At 46.2% G+C, this 17,230-nt stretch overlaps 1 protein-coding gene across 1 annotated transcript in view; it reads left to right on the top strand.

Moving 5' to 3' along the window:
- LOC131190455 (alpha-2-macroglobulin-like) overlaps window positions 1–17,230 on the top strand; it is a 94,146-nt gene that overhangs the window by 36,230 nt on the left and 40,686 nt on the right. Inside the window, exons 12-19 of the mRNA XM_058167778.1 lie at window positions 22–246; window positions 2,362–2,425; window positions 4,083–4,228; window positions 5,093–5,242; window positions 6,947–7,168; window positions 9,423–9,486; window positions 13,699–13,900; window positions 16,388–16,679. Of these exons, the coding sequence (XP_058023761.1) occupies window positions 22–246; window positions 2,362–2,425; window positions 4,083–4,228; window positions 5,093–5,242; window positions 6,947–7,168; window positions 9,423–9,486; window positions 13,699–13,900; window positions 16,388–16,679 (1,365 nt within the window). The remainder of the gene's footprint in view (window positions 1–21; window positions 247–2,361; window positions 2,426–4,082; window positions 4,229–5,092; window positions 5,243–6,946; window positions 7,169–9,422; window positions 9,487–13,698; window positions 13,901–16,387; window positions 16,680–17,230) is intronic.

Here is a 17,230-nt window from a genome sequence, read left to right as displayed (position 1 = left end):
AATCTGTGCTTTTCCTCTCAGGCTTCGTATCGATACAAACCTCAGTGTAATAGCATCCACTGGGTTACACCCTGTCACGGTACAGCAAGTCACACGGCATACCTGTTTTATTCTCCAAGCCAAAGTTATCTACATATCGAACCTGTGCCAGAGACGTTAAGCTGCGGCCACCGGGAGCCGGTTCGGGTGCGTTACATCCTTAACCGAGGTGATGAGGAGGAGGACGAGATTGTCTTCTATTACATGGTGAGTCTTCAGGTGAAGGCTGCATTCACAAGGCATGTTTGCTTTGAATTTTTTTTTTTTTATTGGCCAAGTGTGATTGGACACACAAGGAATTTGTCTTGGTGCATATGCTCTCAGTGTACATAAAAGAAAAGATACGTTCATCAAGGTACAACATTTACAACACAATTGATGATCAATATATCAATATAAATCATAAGGATTGCCAGCAACAAGTTATAGTCATACAGTCATAAGTGGAAAGAGATTGGTGATGGGAACTATGAAACGATTAATAGTAGTGCAGATTCAGTAAATAGTCTGACAGTGTTGATGGAATTATTTGTTTAGCAGAGTGATGGCCTTCGGGAAAAAACTGTTCTTGTGTCTAGTTGTTCTGGTGTGCAGTGCTCTATAGCGTCGTTTTGAGGGTAGGAGTTGAAACAGTTTATGTCCAGGATGCGAGGGATCTGCAAATATTTTCACGGCCCTCTTCTTGATTCGTGCAGTATACAGGTCCTCAATGGAAGGCAAGTTGGTAGCAATTATTTTTTCTGCAGTTCTAATTATCCTCTGAAGTCTGTGTTTTTCTTGTGAGTTATCAATTAATCAATCAATCAGAATAGAGCTTGGTTACATAAGAGGAAGCTTGCATACAATAGATAAGATACAGAAATATAGAAATTATATAAATAGTCAAGCACGCCTTCTGTGGTTTTGGTCACATGCCTAATACACACGCTAGTCATTTCCTTTGGGATTTTCCATGGCCACGAAGGCAGGAGTGAAATCCAGCAGGTTCTGACAGGTTCTGGAGAACCAGTAGTGGACATTTTGAGTAGTTCGTAGAACTGGTAAATACCACCTCTGGCTGGCCCCAGAGCGCAGTGGGAATGGGGATTTTGCAGTATCCTTCCCCTGGAGTGGGGTAGGAATGGAGATTTTGCAGTATCCTTCCCTTTCATGCCCACCAAGCCACACCACAGCCACCAAGCCACACCCACATAACTGGTAGTAAAAAAATTTGAATTTCACCACTGCACAAAGGCAGTGGTGAACAATAAGTCTGAATTTTAGCCTTGCCATCTCAATATATGTTCCCTTCAGGCGATCACCAAATTCACCAGATTCCTGATCAACCACATGGGTGAATTATTATTCCGTTGTTTTAATCGAAAGGTTAAACTAGACAATTGCAGCTTAGAGTTGCAAATCAATCAATCAATCAATCAATCAATCAATCAATCAATCAATCAATTTGTCCAAGCCCTAGCATATCTAGCAGGAATGCATATCTAGCGGTGAAGGTTCGCAATCTGGGCGTTCTTCTGGATGCACAGCTGTCGTTGGAAGATCAAACGACGGCGTCGCCAGAGGAGCTTTTTATCAGGTTCACCTGATCCGCCAGTTGTGTCCCTTCTTAGACTGGGATGCCCTATGCACGGTCACTCATGCCCTTGTTACCTCCCGTCTGGACTACTGTAAAGCTCTCTACATGGGGCTCCCCTTGAAGAACACCCGGAGGCTTCAACTGGTCCAGAATGCAGCTGCGCGGGTGATAGAGGGAGCAAGTCGAGGCTCCCATATAACACCACTCCTGCATAGGCTGCACTGGCTTCCGGTGATCTTCTGGGTGCAATTCAAAGTATTGGTTACCACCTTTAAAGAGCTCCATGGCATGGGACCTGGTTATTTACGGGACCGCCTACTGCGACCGACGGCCTCCCAGCGACCAATGCGCTCCCACAGGGTGGGCCTCCTCGGGGTACCGTCGGCTAGACAATGTCGGCTGGCGACCCCCATGGGGAGGGCTTTCTCTGTGGGGGTTCCAACCCTCTGGAACGAATTACCACCTGGTATTCGCCAACTCCCCGATCTCCGGACTTTCCGACGCGAGCTGAAAACATGGTTGTTTCATCGCGCAGGACTGGCCTGATAGTTTTAATTGGGAATTTTTAACGGGTTTTAAGGAGTAGCCTAAATTTAAATATTTCGTTTTAAATTATTTTAAAGTTTGTACACTGTTTTTTATACGGCTGTAAACCACCCTGAGTCCTTCGGGAGAAGGGCGGTCTAGAAATTTAAATAATAAATAAATAAAATAAATAAATAAATACATTTCTTCTTTCCATGCAGGTCAAAGCCAGGGAGAACATCATACGAACAGGGAGACACAGGCAGCCAGTGGAACAGGGAAAAGGTAAATGTTCTCCCTTCAAATTACTCTCCCCTCCCCTGCTTGGCAAAAAGCTTCCCAGACGTTCTCGGGGTGTCTCCATCTATGGGGCTCCAATTCTTTCTTGCTGAATTCTGGGTGCCCTTTGCACGTCTGAAAATCCTCTCTTCCTTTTCCCACTCACAGCTGGGTTCACTATATCCGATTTCACACTGGCAGGGCATGGAAGGTGGGCACACACAGCCAGGCCTGCCATTGGGCAGAGGAAAGGGAATTGGCATCAAGCAGTAGGAACAGGCCATTTCTCCCAAATTTCTGCAGCCACTTCCTTCAACCCGAGTTTTTGCTGGGCACCACAGTGATGTCTCTTTGCAACTAGAAGGCTGCCCAGATGCCTATGCTCCATTTCCCTTGGGACAGACCCTGGAGACCCACAGAGAGGACGAGGGGCTCGTAGTCAGCAGGCTGGCATTGCTGGATGTGGCATTGATTTCAAGGATAACCAAAACATGCAAGGTGGAAGAATGAAGGATAGAGAATGGGATGCAGTTCCCAATCACCCGGCACACAGAAGGCCCCAAGTTCAACCCAGAGTCTTCAGAAACCCAGGAGAGCCATGGGAAGGCACTACTAACAGCACTGATTGATGGGTCTAAGACAGTATTTGGGGTTTTTAGGATGGCAAAGGTTTGAAGGACTCCATGGCATGTGCCAGGGGGTGTGTTTTATGTCCATTGCTTTCCTGTGCAGCAGGAGATGTTACTGGAGGTTCACCTGCTGCTTCATGGATCCCTGAAACAAGAGGGACCACTGACTTAATCCTTTAGTGTGGAGGAGAAGGCAAGCCCTCACAACTGAAACGAAGACACCAGCTGAAGTCCTTCAACTTCTAACTCTTAAATGATCCATTTTTGACTCCCATTTCCCAGCCTGTTGTGGTCACCCTGGTGAAGTCTGATGTATTCCAACTGGACCTAATTCCATCTATCTATGCATCTCTCTCTCTCTTTATATATCTATGTATCTATGTATCGTATGTATGTATGTATGTATGTATGTATGTATGTATGTATGTATGTATGTATCTATTTCCGGGGTAGTCAGCCTTTTTATACCTACCGCCCACTTTTGTATCTCTGTTAGTAGTAAAATTTTCTAATCTCCCACCGGTTCCACAGTAATGCGCCGTGTATTGTCATCTGTGCATACCTCTCGCGCATTGTGAATTGGGTTTGTGGGGGGGGGTGCTGGATACCAGCTCTGCTTGTCTGTTACAACTGGGTGGTGTGGGGGGAGATGGGTAAGCTATTCTGGGAGGCTCTTTTGTTTGCGGTCGCACTATAGCGCTGTTTAGTTTCATTTACGTAACGTGAACTAAACTTATGCGCAGGCGATACAAATAGTATATTTTCAGACTTTTAAATTGTCACGGGGAATTTTATGAAAACCTAATGAAAATGTTTTTAAATAATGCTATGAAAATTTTTTAAAGTCAATTAAATTAAAAAAAAGGAAAGTGCTTCAGTATCGGACAAAACCCCTACCGCCCACCATGAAAGCTGGAATGCCCACTAGTGGGCGGTAGGGACCAGGTTGACTACCACTGATCTATCTGATGAAATTTATATGTCTCTTTCGATCTCTCTTTCTCTTTCCTCCCCCCGGGAATTTCATCCTTTAGAAGCCAAAGGGGACTTTCTTTTGAATCTCTTGGTGGATGTCGACACTGCTCCCAAGATCCAATTGCTCATCTACACCACTTTGCCCAGTGGAGAACTCGTTGCTGATTCGAAAAACTTCATCGTAGAAAAGTGCTTCTCCAATAAGGTAAGGTTGGGCATTTTGTGTTGTGCTGTTAAAGAAAGGCAGAATCTTAATGATCCAGAACAGGTCTTCTCTAAGCTGGTGCTACTCAACTCTACTGGCGCTAATATCCACAAATCTTTCTTTGCTAAAGTGACCAGATTTCAGTGATGGCAAAGTGGGACACCAAAGCGGGGGGGACGGGACATTGCGCATGCGCGCTGAGTCTTGCCACCTGGCTGAAGGAGGAGGAGCGGCTGCTGCTTCTCGGCTCTTCCAGGCAGGCTCAGCTCTCCTTGGCTCTCCTCTCGGCTCTTCCAGGCAGCGGGCGATTTCACGCCCCCTTCTCCGCCACTCCCCCTTCTCCACCTCCTCCTCCTCCTCTTGCGTTGCCGCCTCCCATTTTCAGAATGGGAGTGGGAAAAAAAATCAGGACTTTTTTGAAATGCCGCGGGACGTGGGACGAATTATTAAAAAGCGGGACTGTCCCGCCAAAAGCGGGACGTCTGGTTACTATATTCTTTGCTCCTGATCCTTTGAGAAATAGTTCTTGAATTACCCTTTTGCTATCTGCTTGTGCAGGCTGATGTAATCAGTTCTGTCCTGGCCAGACCTGATCCCTTGAATGCCAGTATCTCAGTGGGTCATAACCAAATTGCAATGGAAAGAAAATCCCAAACATTCGCTAAACTTAAGCCTATTTTGGGGGGGAGTCAGCCAATAGTTCCATTGAGCCTGTCAAACTGTGGTTTGAGGTTAGTCACAGAGGGCAACTCAAGGTTACAATATGGATAACAACAAGGATGACTTCATTCCATTTATTTCTCCTTCCATTCATTCCACACTGTGAGGAAGTGGCTTTTTCAAAGACCTGGTTTATGTTTACAGGCCAAACTGTGGTTCTCTGATCAAGAAGGCCTGCCTGGCCAGAAAACCCAACTCCATCTTTCAGCTTCCCCCGGTTCCCTCTGTGCCATCCATGCTGTTGACCAGAGTGTCTTTCTCTTGAAACCTGAAGCCGAGCTCTCCCCTGAGAAGGTGAGTTCCGGCTGTATTTCATTTGGGGTCCGGATATGTCCTGGCTCCTGTTGGATACATCCCAAGATTTATTTGTCCATAGAGATGTACTTCAAATAGGATCTCTTGCGGATGTTTATTTACAATTTACACCAGAAGATAGTGGTCACAACTACATTTAAGATGCTAGGGGAGGACTGCAGGGAAGGAGAAACAAAAAAAAGTGTCCATTAATTAATTTTAGGGGTGTGGGAAAAATAGAAAGGCAAAGCATGTAGACCGAGAGTAGCCAAATATCACAGTCCAGAGATTTTGCCATGCAAAGTAGTGTGTTATCGTGGTGAAAGTAATGGATTAAGAGTAGAATTCCTGAAGAAATTTGAATCAGTCCTCTTCTCAGAGTGTCAAGGTTCCGATTGAAAAACCCAAGCAAGCAAGCAAGCTTGAGATGATCCAATCTCTTTATGCTAAACTTTATTGAATACGTTGTGTCGGCACAGATTGAAGCAAAACCAACTCTTAACTAGTTCCCTCGGTTTTCACATAATTAAAGAATAGAATTTCCCTCCCTTCCCATAAGTGCAGGTCACGTTGTCCAATGAAATATCCAGTATTGTTATGGAAAACTGTCCAAGTCTTAATAGAACATCTAGTTAGATGACCTTGGTTCCCATGGGACGATTTCTTCTTGCTGTCGACTCTATGGAAGGTAAGAAGTGGCAATGGCTGCAATCAGTAAAATCTCCCTTTGAAGTTGACACAGAGTCCCAGAGCCAGTGTGGAGTACTGGGGAAGGACGCAGACCAAGAAGCCAAATTCTGGTTCTCCATCAAACATAGATGCTTGCTTTGATCACTCCTGAATTCTTAACCCAGCCTTTCTTGAGAGGTCTCTCAATGTAGAATCATCTGGATCATCTTGGCCAGAAGACCAAGGAGGCCTCTGCTTTGAGATTTCCAGTAAAAGAGAACTCATCATTTTATGTGGCGGCCTGTAATGGAACGTGAGAATGATCTTGGAAGACAGACAGAAGAGATGCTGCCTAAGGACACCAAAATGAAGTAATGAGCAGAGAAAGAAATGTGGAAGGGACCTGCCCTAATTGATCGACTGCTAAAAAGATGTGGCAGGATAATTGTCCTTTCAGACTTGCAAGATTCTATTAATGTGGCCTTACAATTAACTAATCTTATTGTGTTTATTGTTTGGTCTGCTGTACTTGAGAGGCTGATACCAATCTTGCAGGTTTGAAAGTACAAATCGCCTGCTGTCTCTTTTTACCACCTGATTGGTTAAGGTGGATCCTCTCTACAGTTCTTTCATACTCAGCTTCAGGTTCATCCCTCTTTTATCTGATCTCTCTCTTCCCTCATCTCCCAAGGTCATTCTCCCATTCCATCAAGAGCCGTGGCAGCGCAGTGGTTAGAATGCAGGTACTGCAGGCTAATTCACTGCTCACTCCAGGTGTTTAATTCTGACCGGCTCAAGGTTGACTCAGCCTTCCATCTTTCTGAGGTTGGTAAAAATGAGGACCAGATTATTGGAGGCAATAGGCTGACTCTGTAAACCACTTAGAGAGGGCTGTAAAACACTATGAAGCAGTATATAAGTAAGTGCTATTGCTAAGTGCTATTGCACAGTTTGTTTCATTGGGTGATAGCTTGATGAGCAGGAAGTTCCTCTAACCGAAATCTCCATTCTCACTTGCATCCTTTCTGGTTTCAGGTTTACAATCTCCTTCCCAAGAAGGATTACGTCTTCTCTGTTGACCTCTTTGCGCATGCATTCAATATTTATCCCTGTCCTGCAGAAAAACCATCCAGGGGTGAAAGAATTGGCCCCCCAGTGCATTTTCTCCCTGAAGATGGGGATACTTACAAGATATTCAGGGTAAGCATCAAAACTATGATTCCCCACATGGGAGATGCTCTCATTAGGCAAGGAGAAGTGCATAGGAGGTTCTCTGCTGAGCCGAAGTAGACTTCTGGTATCTTCTTCGGCAGATCCATATAGTTGCAGGATCCAATCTGGGTCGGTCACCGGGACCAGAGGTTTCATCTTCTGCACTTTTGGTCTCGTGCTGGAGCCCATCTTCAGGAAACTAGCTGTCATGTCCCACTCCTCTGCTGACGGCCGGGTCAGGGAAATCCGAATCAGGCTTGCCTCTGCAGCTCTGCCCAAAGTCCTAGCAAAGTCCTCAGAGCAGGCAGGAGACCAGAAAGTGACTTCAGCAAGATAAGTTCGACTTTGCCTGACTTAGAGACTGCCAGAAAGCAGATCCTTTATATAGGCCATGGGGTGTGGCTCCATGACTCAGCACTCATTAAGGCCTGCCCCTCCCTTCCTTCTGTTGCCTCCGCCTATCCAGTCTTCTGATGCGAGGGTCACTCCAATCAGCAGCTGTTGGAAATAAACCTTCCTCAGGCTCACATGCTGTGGAGGAGGGGGAGGGGTCTAGCTGCTCCGTTTGCCTGGCATGGAGCCAGGGCTGGGGCCGGGGGGTGCTCCCTCCTCTGCAGCCTGCTTGGGCATGGAGCCAGGGCTGGGACCGGGAGGTGCCCCCTCCTCTTCAGCTTGTCTGGGCATGGAGCCAGGACTGGGGCCGGGAGGCATACATTCCTCCGTGTTCAGGAGCAGATAAGAAGGCCCCGGCTGCTGTGAGAGCGGGCAAGACACAACACTAGCACACATTCTGGTAGAGAGAAGTACCCTGAAGCTGGGCTCCAGCATGAATCTGAAAGCTCGGAAGACAAAATCTCTTGTCCTGGTGACCAACCGAGATTGGATCCTGCAATATTATCCTGGGACACGTATATTCGCCTTCATTTGTGATATACTTTCCTTATTTTCTTAATGGTTTATCCTTCCTAACCATCTGCTGGGATTTTATCTGACTTTACAGGTGGTCCTCAATTTATGATCATAATTGAGGCCCAAAATTCTATTGCTAAGTGAGACATTTGTTAAGTGAGTTTGCTCCATTTTATGACTTTTCTTGCTACAGTTGTTAAATGGATCACTGCACCGAGAGTTAAGTTGTAGTGGCACAGTGGTTAGAATGCACTACTGCAGGCTAACTCACTGTTTACTCCAGGAGTTCGATTCTGAGCAGCTCAAGGTTGACTCAGCCTTCCATGCTTCTGAGGTCGGTAAAATGAGGATCCAGATTGTTGGGAGCAGTATGTAAACTACTTAGAGAGGGCTGTAAGCACTTTGAAGCGATATATAAGTCGAAGTGCTATTGCTATTAATAACATGGTTCTTAAGTGAATCTGGCTTCCCCATTGACTTTCAGAAGGTCGCAAAAAGTGATCACATGACCCCAAGCCACTGCAACTGTCATAAATATGAGTCAGTTGCCAAACATCTGAATTTTGATCATAGGACCATGGGGATGCTGCAATTGGCTGTGGAAAACAATCATAAGTCATTTCTTTCAGTGATGTTGTAACTTTGAATAGTCACTAAACAAACTGTTGTAAGTAGAGGACTATCTGTATTAATTTAATTTCCAAGCTGATATAGGATCAGAGCCATGGTGGCACAGAGGTTAGAATGCAGTTTAACTCACTGCTCACTCCAGGACTTTGAACCTGACCGGCTCAAGGTTGACTCGGCTTCCATCCTTCTGAGATCGGTAAAATGAGGACCCAGATTGTTGTGGGCAAGAGGCTGACTCTGTAAACCTCTCAGAGAGGGCTGTAAAGCACTGTGAAGTGGTATATAACTCTACGTGCTATTGCTATCAGCCAAGAGCTGCCACCAGCTAAGACAGACCTATCAAAGTGGCGGCCTGCAGGCTGGATGTGTCACATCCCAGCTCTGCAAAGGCAAAAAACATTGCAATACATCCCGAGATGCTATGTGACGTGATTAAGTTTAACACGCATGAGCAAAGACTTCTCTCTCGCTGCTTCTCTGCTATAGACCCATCAAATGATTGACTTTCTGGCTATAGATGGCTATTGAAGAGGTCAATTTCCATCTGTTGCTTGTCTGTTCCTTTAAGTGCCACCCAAATTGGCAGCGACATGTACAGAGAATGCAGCATTATGAAGAAAAAAAAATACTGGAGAGAGTTTGGACAATAATATATTCCTTATGGTTGGGTATGTTAGAACGTACTGAGAATAAACATTGATCATTAGTTTTCATGAGCAGAAAGGACTGTTCCTCAGTGGCTCTTTGCTTCATCTGGTAGGACTTCGGCGTGGACATTTTTACCAACACCAGACTATCCATCCCGCGTTTCTGCTCCGTCATCGGTAAGACCTGGAATGGGGAGAACGTAATAAGGAAAAGGATCTTTACAATCAAGCTACTTTGATTGTAGACTCTATAGACCAGCAGTCATCAACTGGTGGTCCGTGGACCACTGTTGGTCCGTGAGAAAATTTTGGTGGTCCGTGGAGAAATCTTCGTATTTTTGCCGGTGCACCCTGGTGGAGGAGCTGTGTTGCAAGCGGGCCAAAGCAGCGACTGTGATGGCTGGAAGCTGTGGGAGCGAAGCATTACTTGTACTTGCGCGGCATCAGCATTCCACCTCAGTATATTTGCCCAGCTGGTGGTGCAAAACAGCCTTCGTCTCGTGCCGCTTGGGACTCGGAGCGGTGAATGGTGACTGATCTGGGGAGCAGCCGGATTTTGCTCTCGATTGCGGACACCAGATCAATCCCCTGCAAGTTCTTGTCTCTCGAGGAGCGCTCGCTGAAGCGGCACAGGAAACTTTGGCCGGGGGTGGAATGCTGATGCCATGCAAAATAAAATAGAGAAAAAGAGACAGAATAAAAGAGAGAGAATGAGAGAGAGAGAGAGAAAGACACAGAGAGAGAATCAGAGTGAGTGAGAGAATGAGAGAGGATCAGAATGAGAGAGAATGAGAGACAGAGAATCAGAAAGAATCAGAGGGAGAATCAGAGAGAGAGAGAGAGAGAGAGAAAGAGACAGAATGAAAGAGAATCAGAGAGAGAGAGAGAATCAGAATGAGAGAGAGAGAGGGGGGGACAGAGAAAGAGAGAGAGAGAATGAGAAAGAGTGGGAGAAAGAGAGAAAAAAGAGAGTGGGGGAGAGAGAGAAAGATGAGAGAGAGAGAATGAGTGGGAGAGAGAAGAGAGAAAGTGGGAGAGAGAGGGAGAGATGAGAGAGAGAGAAGAGGAAGAGAGAGGGGGGGAGAGATGAGAGAATTAGTGGAAGAGAGGGGGGGCGAAAGAGAATGAGAGAGAAAGAGTGTGAGAGAGAGAGAATGAGTGGGAGAGAGAGGGGGAGAAAGAGAGAATGAGAGAGAAAGAGTGGGAGAGAGAGGGGAGAGACAGAGATGGGGGGAGAAAGAGAGAATGAGAGAGAGAGAGAGAATGAGTGGGAGAGAGAGAGAGAGAAAGTGGGAGAGAGAGGGAGAGATGAGAGAGAGAGAAGAGGAAGAGAGAGAGGAGAGAGAGAATGAGTGGAGAGAGAGGGGAGAGAGAATGAGAGAGAAAGAGTGTGAGAGAGAGAGAATGAGTGGGAGAGAGAGGGGGAGAAAGAGAGAATGAGAGAGAAAGAGTGGGAGAGAGAGGGGAGAGACAGAGATGGGGGGAGAAAGAGAGAGAGAAATAGAGAGGAGGGAGAGTGCCTGAAGGACCCATCCCGTCATTGCAAGTCCAGGCGCTTCAACAAGCGGCGCTCTGGATTCGTATTAGTGGTCTACGGGATTTAAAATTATGAACTTAGTGGTCCCCGAGGTCCAAACGGTTGGGGACCCATGCTCTCAAGCGTCTGAGTGCAGGACAAGAATCAATGGTTGAAAACTAATCAAGGAGAGGACCAACCTAGAAATAAGGAGCTCTTTCCCGACAGTTAGAATAATTAACCAGTGGAACCACTCGCCTTCAGAAGCTGTGGGTTCTCCATCACTGGAGATTTTAAAGAAGAGACTGGCCAACCAATTGTCTGCAATGGTATAGGATCTTCTGCTTGAGCAGCGGGTAGAAGACCTCCAAGGTCCCTCCCAGCTCTGTTGTTTCATTTTTGTGTACCCTAGAATCCAGATGATCTGCATCGTGTCATTGTTACAAATAACGTCCCCACGTGGGCGATGCCACTTACTTTCTCTTGATGCTCCCAAATCCTTGTCCTGAACTCTCTTAAGCAATTGAGAAGAGCCATGGTGGTGACGGCAGTGGTTAGAATGCAGTATTGCAGGCTAATTCTGCTGACTGCCAGCAATTCGATTCTGACCAGTTCAAGGTTGACTCAGCCTTCCATCCTTCTGAGGTCAGTAAAAATGAGGACCCAGATTGTTGGGGTCAATATGCTGACTCTGAAACCGCTTAGAGAGGACTGCAAAGCACTGTGAAGCAGTATATAAGTCTAAGTGCTACTGCTATTCCTGACTTGTTGAGGACCCAAATCCTGACACTTACCAGAGGGCAACGACAGAAACCAAAACCATGAATAAATATAAAGCAATAGATTCTCCTCCTGTTGAAGCAACAATAGGCTAAGCAAAACATAATTCACAGGGGTAGCGTTAAGATATCCACCAGTAAAAAGATATTTGAAGAAAGGGTGTTTTTTTTAGAAAGTCAAGATGACAGCCAGACCTGTGTCTGTGAAGCCTGTCCATTTTTTATGTCTGTCAATATCAAGAGGTGAGACTTTGATCACCCAATTGGAGCCACTATCTTGTCAGAAGCTGAGTTCCTCCCTTCCCCCAATCGCATCACATTAGGTGCTGAGGTTAAGTGAGGGGAGGAATTGAGAGATTCATATTAATTAGAATGGGATGGAGCAGAACAGAACAGAATACTTCATTTGGCCAAGTAGGATTAGATACACAAGGAATTTGTCTCCGGTATAAAAGCTCTCAATGTACATGCAAAACGACAGAGTCATAATAGGTAAGGTAAAGGTAAAGGTAAAGGTTCCCCTCGCACTTACGTGCTAGTTGTTGCCGACTCTAGGGGGCGGTGCTCATCTCCGTTTCAAAGCTGAAGAGCCAGCGCTGTCCGAAGACGTCTCCATGGTCATGTGGCTGGCATGACTCAACGCCAAAGACGCACGGAACACTGTTACTTTCCCACCAAAGGTGGTCCCTATTTTTTCTACTTGCAGTTTTACCTGCTTTCGAAACTGCTAGGTTGGCAGAAGCTGAGACTAGTAACGGGAGCTCACCCTGTTATACGGCAGCACTAGGGATTCGAACCGCCAAACTACTGACCTTTCGATCGACAAGCTCAGCTGTCTTAGTCCCTGAGCCACCTTAGTCCCTTAATCATAATAGGTAAAAAGGTTAAATCATGGCAACTGGACCAAAGTTTACTAAACTGAGATGTTTCATTACTCATCCAAGTTTAACTCCTTCTGTCAAAAGGAAACCTTTGGGTTAGGCACAGAGGCAAAGAGTAATAGAGTGGGACATTGGTCCAGTTTGCCATGATTTAACCTTTTTACATACTTTTGCTCTGGATGATTGTGTCTTCATTTACATATTGTTTTATTTTGAGGAGAAACCCCTGCAAGAGTTAGTACAATCCAACGACTCTCTGACTCTATGCCTAACCAGAACTTTTCCTTTTGACAGAAGGAGTTAAACTTGGATGAATAATGAAACATCTCCGTTTAGTAAACTTTGATCCAGTTGCCAGGATATAACCTTTTTACCTATTCTGATTATTATGACTCTATTGCTTTGCATGTACATTGAGAGCTTTTATATCGGAGACAAATTCCTTGTGTATCTAATCCTACTTGGCCAAATGAAGCATGATTTAACCTTTTTACATACTTCTGGCCTGGATGATTGTCTTCATTTACCTAATAATCTCAAAACGATGCCAATAAGAGCGGGCAGTAGAAAGGATGAAAAGGATAGTAATAATACCACAGCCATAAAACATGAGCGAATATAATTAGACATCAAACAACACTGTTTTAATTGAGGGGTTGATGGTAACCATCAAAAAGAGGGTGGAGTTTACAGGGGAATCCAGCAGGTGATTTTTTTATTTATTTGAATTTATATCCCGCCCTTCTCCGAAGACTCAGGGCGGCTTACATTGTGTTAAGCAATAGTCTTCATCCATTTGTATGTTATATACAAAGTCAACTTTTATTGCCCCAACAATCTGGGTCCTCATTTTACCTACCTTATAAAGGATGGAAGGCTGAGTCAACCTTGGGCCTGGTGGGACTTGAACTTGCAGTAATTGCAAGCAGCTGTGTTAATAACAGACTGCATTAGTCTGTTGAGCCACCAGAGGTGACGTTTGAACTCTGGTACGGAGTTTCATGAAGCAAAGAAAGTGGAAAGATTAAGGCTTCCGGTGGTCAAATTAAAACATCGTTCCCCCATTGTCCAACCGTCTGGAAGCCTCCAGTCATCCGCCTTGAATTTATGTGCCATGAATTTATGCGGACAAAGACCAAAACTGGACCTGGGAGGGGAGGGACTAGTATCCTTTGAGTGCAACTCATCCAATGGCTTTCTCTCTGTGTTACAGCGATGCCATTTAAAGCTGAAGCTTTACCACCACTTGAAGAGTCTATTCAAGACGATTACATTCTCATGGAAGGCCCTGGAGTTGCTTTTGATGTTGGTGGTACACTTCATGGGCTTCCCGCTCCTCAGGTTGAGGCTGCCCCTAAAAGGACACCTCGGCGCTTCTTTCCTGAAACGTGGATATGGGACCTGGTTATTATAAAGTAAGTGGATGACACAGCTTATGTTGTGTCTCGCCCGCCCTCCTCTCCCGCAGCCGGGCCCCTCCCATCTCCTGCTATCTCAGCCAGAGACTGATAGTGAAGAAGAATGGCCTGGCATGCCTCCAGCCCCCAGCCCTGGCACCATGCCCGGGCAGACTGAGCAAACAAACCTCCCTCCTATAGCATGTGAGCAGGAAGCCAGCCACGAGCTAGAATTGCCGGCAGTTGAGCAGGAAGACGAAAGGTGGGCTGATCCCCGCTTCTGGAGAATGGAGAGGCGACGTCAGCAAAAGGAAGGGAGGGGCAGGCCTGGATAAGTGCTGAGTCATGGAGCCACACCCCATGGCCTATATAAAGGATCTGCTTTTTGGCATTCCTTGAGTCAGGCAAAGTCTCATCTGGTTGCTGAAGTCACACTTTGGATTCCTGCCTGCCCTAAGAACTCTGACAGGAATTTGGCAAAGCTGCAGAGGCTTCGTGGCCACACTTGATACACACTTCCCAGACCCGGCCGTCAGAGGAGTGGGACATGACAGCTTAAAACAGTGATGGCTAACCGTTTCGGCACCAAGTGCCCAAAGCACGCACTCGCATGGGCATCCCATACACGACCCCTGGGTATGCATGACAAGAGACCCGAAGACGAGCTGGCCAGTGGGAGGGGCACATGCATGCACAGCAGAGCTAAGCTGTGGAGACAGCTTGTGTGCCCACAGAGTGGGCTCTGCATGCCACTTCTGGCACACATGCCATAGGTTCGCCATGGGGGGACTTCCAGGCATGGAGGGCTATAGCTCCCCCCCCCACATCATTCCCAATGGCAAGTTTGAGCTGGCTTGACTGAGCATGAAGGCAGTCGTAATCCAATATTTCTGGAAGGCACCGGGAGAAGACAGCTGTATCTGAATTCTTATCCGCATGACAATGAGGAGGCTGCAAAGGTCGTTACTTTCAGCAATGGTCATAAGTCATCTTTTTCAGTGCCGTGGTAACTTTGAACAGTCACTAAGCGAACTGTTGTAAGTTGAGGACACCTGCATTATTGTGTAGACATCTGATTCATTGAGGGGTTTCACACAACTGCTCTGGGACTGAGCAAACTTTTATGCTGTTTTTCCCTCCCAAAAAATGTATGGTTAGTGCTAAATTTATAATCCTAATTGAGCCTGGAATTATGGTCATAAGTCATTGCAGTTGTAAATTGAGGTAAAGTGACCTGGCTTTGATTTTTTTTTGCCATGATCATTAAACAAATAACAGGGTTGTTAAGCAAATCCTTTCCCCCCCCCCCAATACTTGCTGGAGATCAGAACTAAATCCCAGAAATCAGCAAAAAACACTGCAAATCTCAGTCATGTGACCACGGGAGGCTGCAAATGGCTGGTTGCCAAGTGCCCAGAATGTGTTCACGAGATTGGTGTGTGTGTGTGTGTGTGCGCGCGCACGCACAATCATCATAACTTTGAAAATGTGTAGCTTTGGCGTGGGGGACACCATCATAACTTCAAGCAATTGCTAAGTGACTACTTGTAGTCAGTGTTAACTATTATCCTGTGTCTCCTTGATGGAGTTCATTGCAGGTAGTCTGTTCTGTCCTCCCTCGCCTCCGTCCGAAAGATGGCTTAATTAGCCATCACTATCAGCTCTGGCAGCAGAATAGCCAGCGTCTGCCAAGAGCCTCCGTTATCTTCCACGATGCTGGTGAGTCACCTAGAAACAAACTTCAGCTCTTAACCAGTGGATTTGCCTGTTACAAAGAGACACAGCAGCTCTGGCTGCCTTTTATATCCTGTGGGGTATGGTTCCATGACTCAGCGCTTCCTAGGCCTGCCCCACCCTTGCTTCTGTTGTTCCCTCCTCTCCTGCCTACGAAACCAAGCCTGATTGCTATCAGCTGGGTCTGCAGGCGTGGCCTGGGGGGGGGAAGAGTCAGGGGATAGAGACCTCGTTATCTCTTCCACCTGGCCTGTTTCTGGCTCCTGGAGCTGAGCCAGGGAAGCCGGTGCTCCTGAGGTAAGTCCTGATGGCCCTTCCCCCTCACTGTCCAAGTCACTTTCTGGCAGCAGGCCCGGCTCGGGGGGCGCAGACACAACATAGTCCTTGACTTACGACCATAACTGAGCCCCAACATTTCTGTTATTAAGCGAGACAGTTAAGTGAATTTTGCCCCATTTTACAACTTGTTAGTTAGTGACACGGTTGTTAAGTGAATCTGGTTTCCCCGTTGACTGTGCTTGTCCGACGGTCACGAAAGGGGACTGCATGACTCCGGGACACCGCTTTGTAAATATGAGCCAGTTGTGAAGTGTCCAAATTTTGATTACGTGACCATGAGTGGCGGCAATGGTCATAAGTGCGAAAAAGGGTCATAAGCCAATTTTTTCAATGCTGTTGTTACGTGGAATAGTCAGTGAACAAACGGTTGTAAGTCGAGGATTACCTGAAGTAGATTGCTTCCCTCACTTTCTATTCTCTTGTGTCCTTCAGTGGTTCTCAAGGAAACAGCCATTCTCAAGTCCATCGTTCAAGTAGAAAGAATGATGTATCTGAAGAACCCAAAGAGATTGCTCTTCCTGTGACCATCCCAGACACCATCACCGAATGGAAAGCTGGAGCTTTCTGCCTTTCTGCAGACACAGGTTTTGGCTTGGCCCAGCCCACTTTTATGAAGGGCTTCCAGCCGTTCTTCATTGAACTCACCTTGCCTTACTCCGTGGTGAGAGGAGAAGCCTTCCCACTCAAGGCCACCGTCTTCTCCTACCAGACTCACTGCATCCGGGTAAGGAGCATTTAACGACTGCTGTGAGATCCTTCCCTTTGTATTCTTGAAATTGCTTTGTATTCTTGAAATTGCTATTTGCTCCAATTCGGAATAACAGATTAACAGAGTTGGAAGAGACCTTGGAGGTCTTGGAGAACCTCCCTGTTCTCTCCTTACCACACATTAGTCTGTGCGCAACTAGATATGCAGCTAAACCCACCTATCCTCCAATAAAACAGACTGTGGGCGTAGATCTGAATGCTTTATTGAAAGAACAGGATATGGTGAAACTGGGGAAAATAGGGATACATATAATGAGAACCAAATACAAGACAGGCAGTATTGAGTTACTGCTGAACGTAACAATTAATAAATACATGTAATTTAAATCTCACCAACAATGCTCTGTGTGTGGGATGTGGGTTTGTCCTTGAATGACCATGTGCCACAAATTAAGATGGATTCTTCTTTGTGCTTCTGCCTTCTCCAAATGCTAAAGGAAATGGAGTCTGGCTTCCCAGCATGTACTTGTTTTGAGAGTGCGGGCTGATGGATAAAGAGGTTGGATC

The sequence above is a fragment of the Ahaetulla prasina genome, chromosome 2 (assembly GCF_028640845.1).
Source record: "Ahaetulla prasina isolate Xishuangbanna chromosome 2, ASM2864084v1, whole genome shotgun sequence".
Lineage (NCBI taxonomy): Eukaryota > Metazoa > Chordata > Lepidosauria > Squamata > Colubridae > Ahaetulla > Ahaetulla prasina.
The sequence above is the reverse complement of the archived record's forward strand: the minus strand, read 5'-3'. Positions and strand labels throughout refer to the sequence as shown.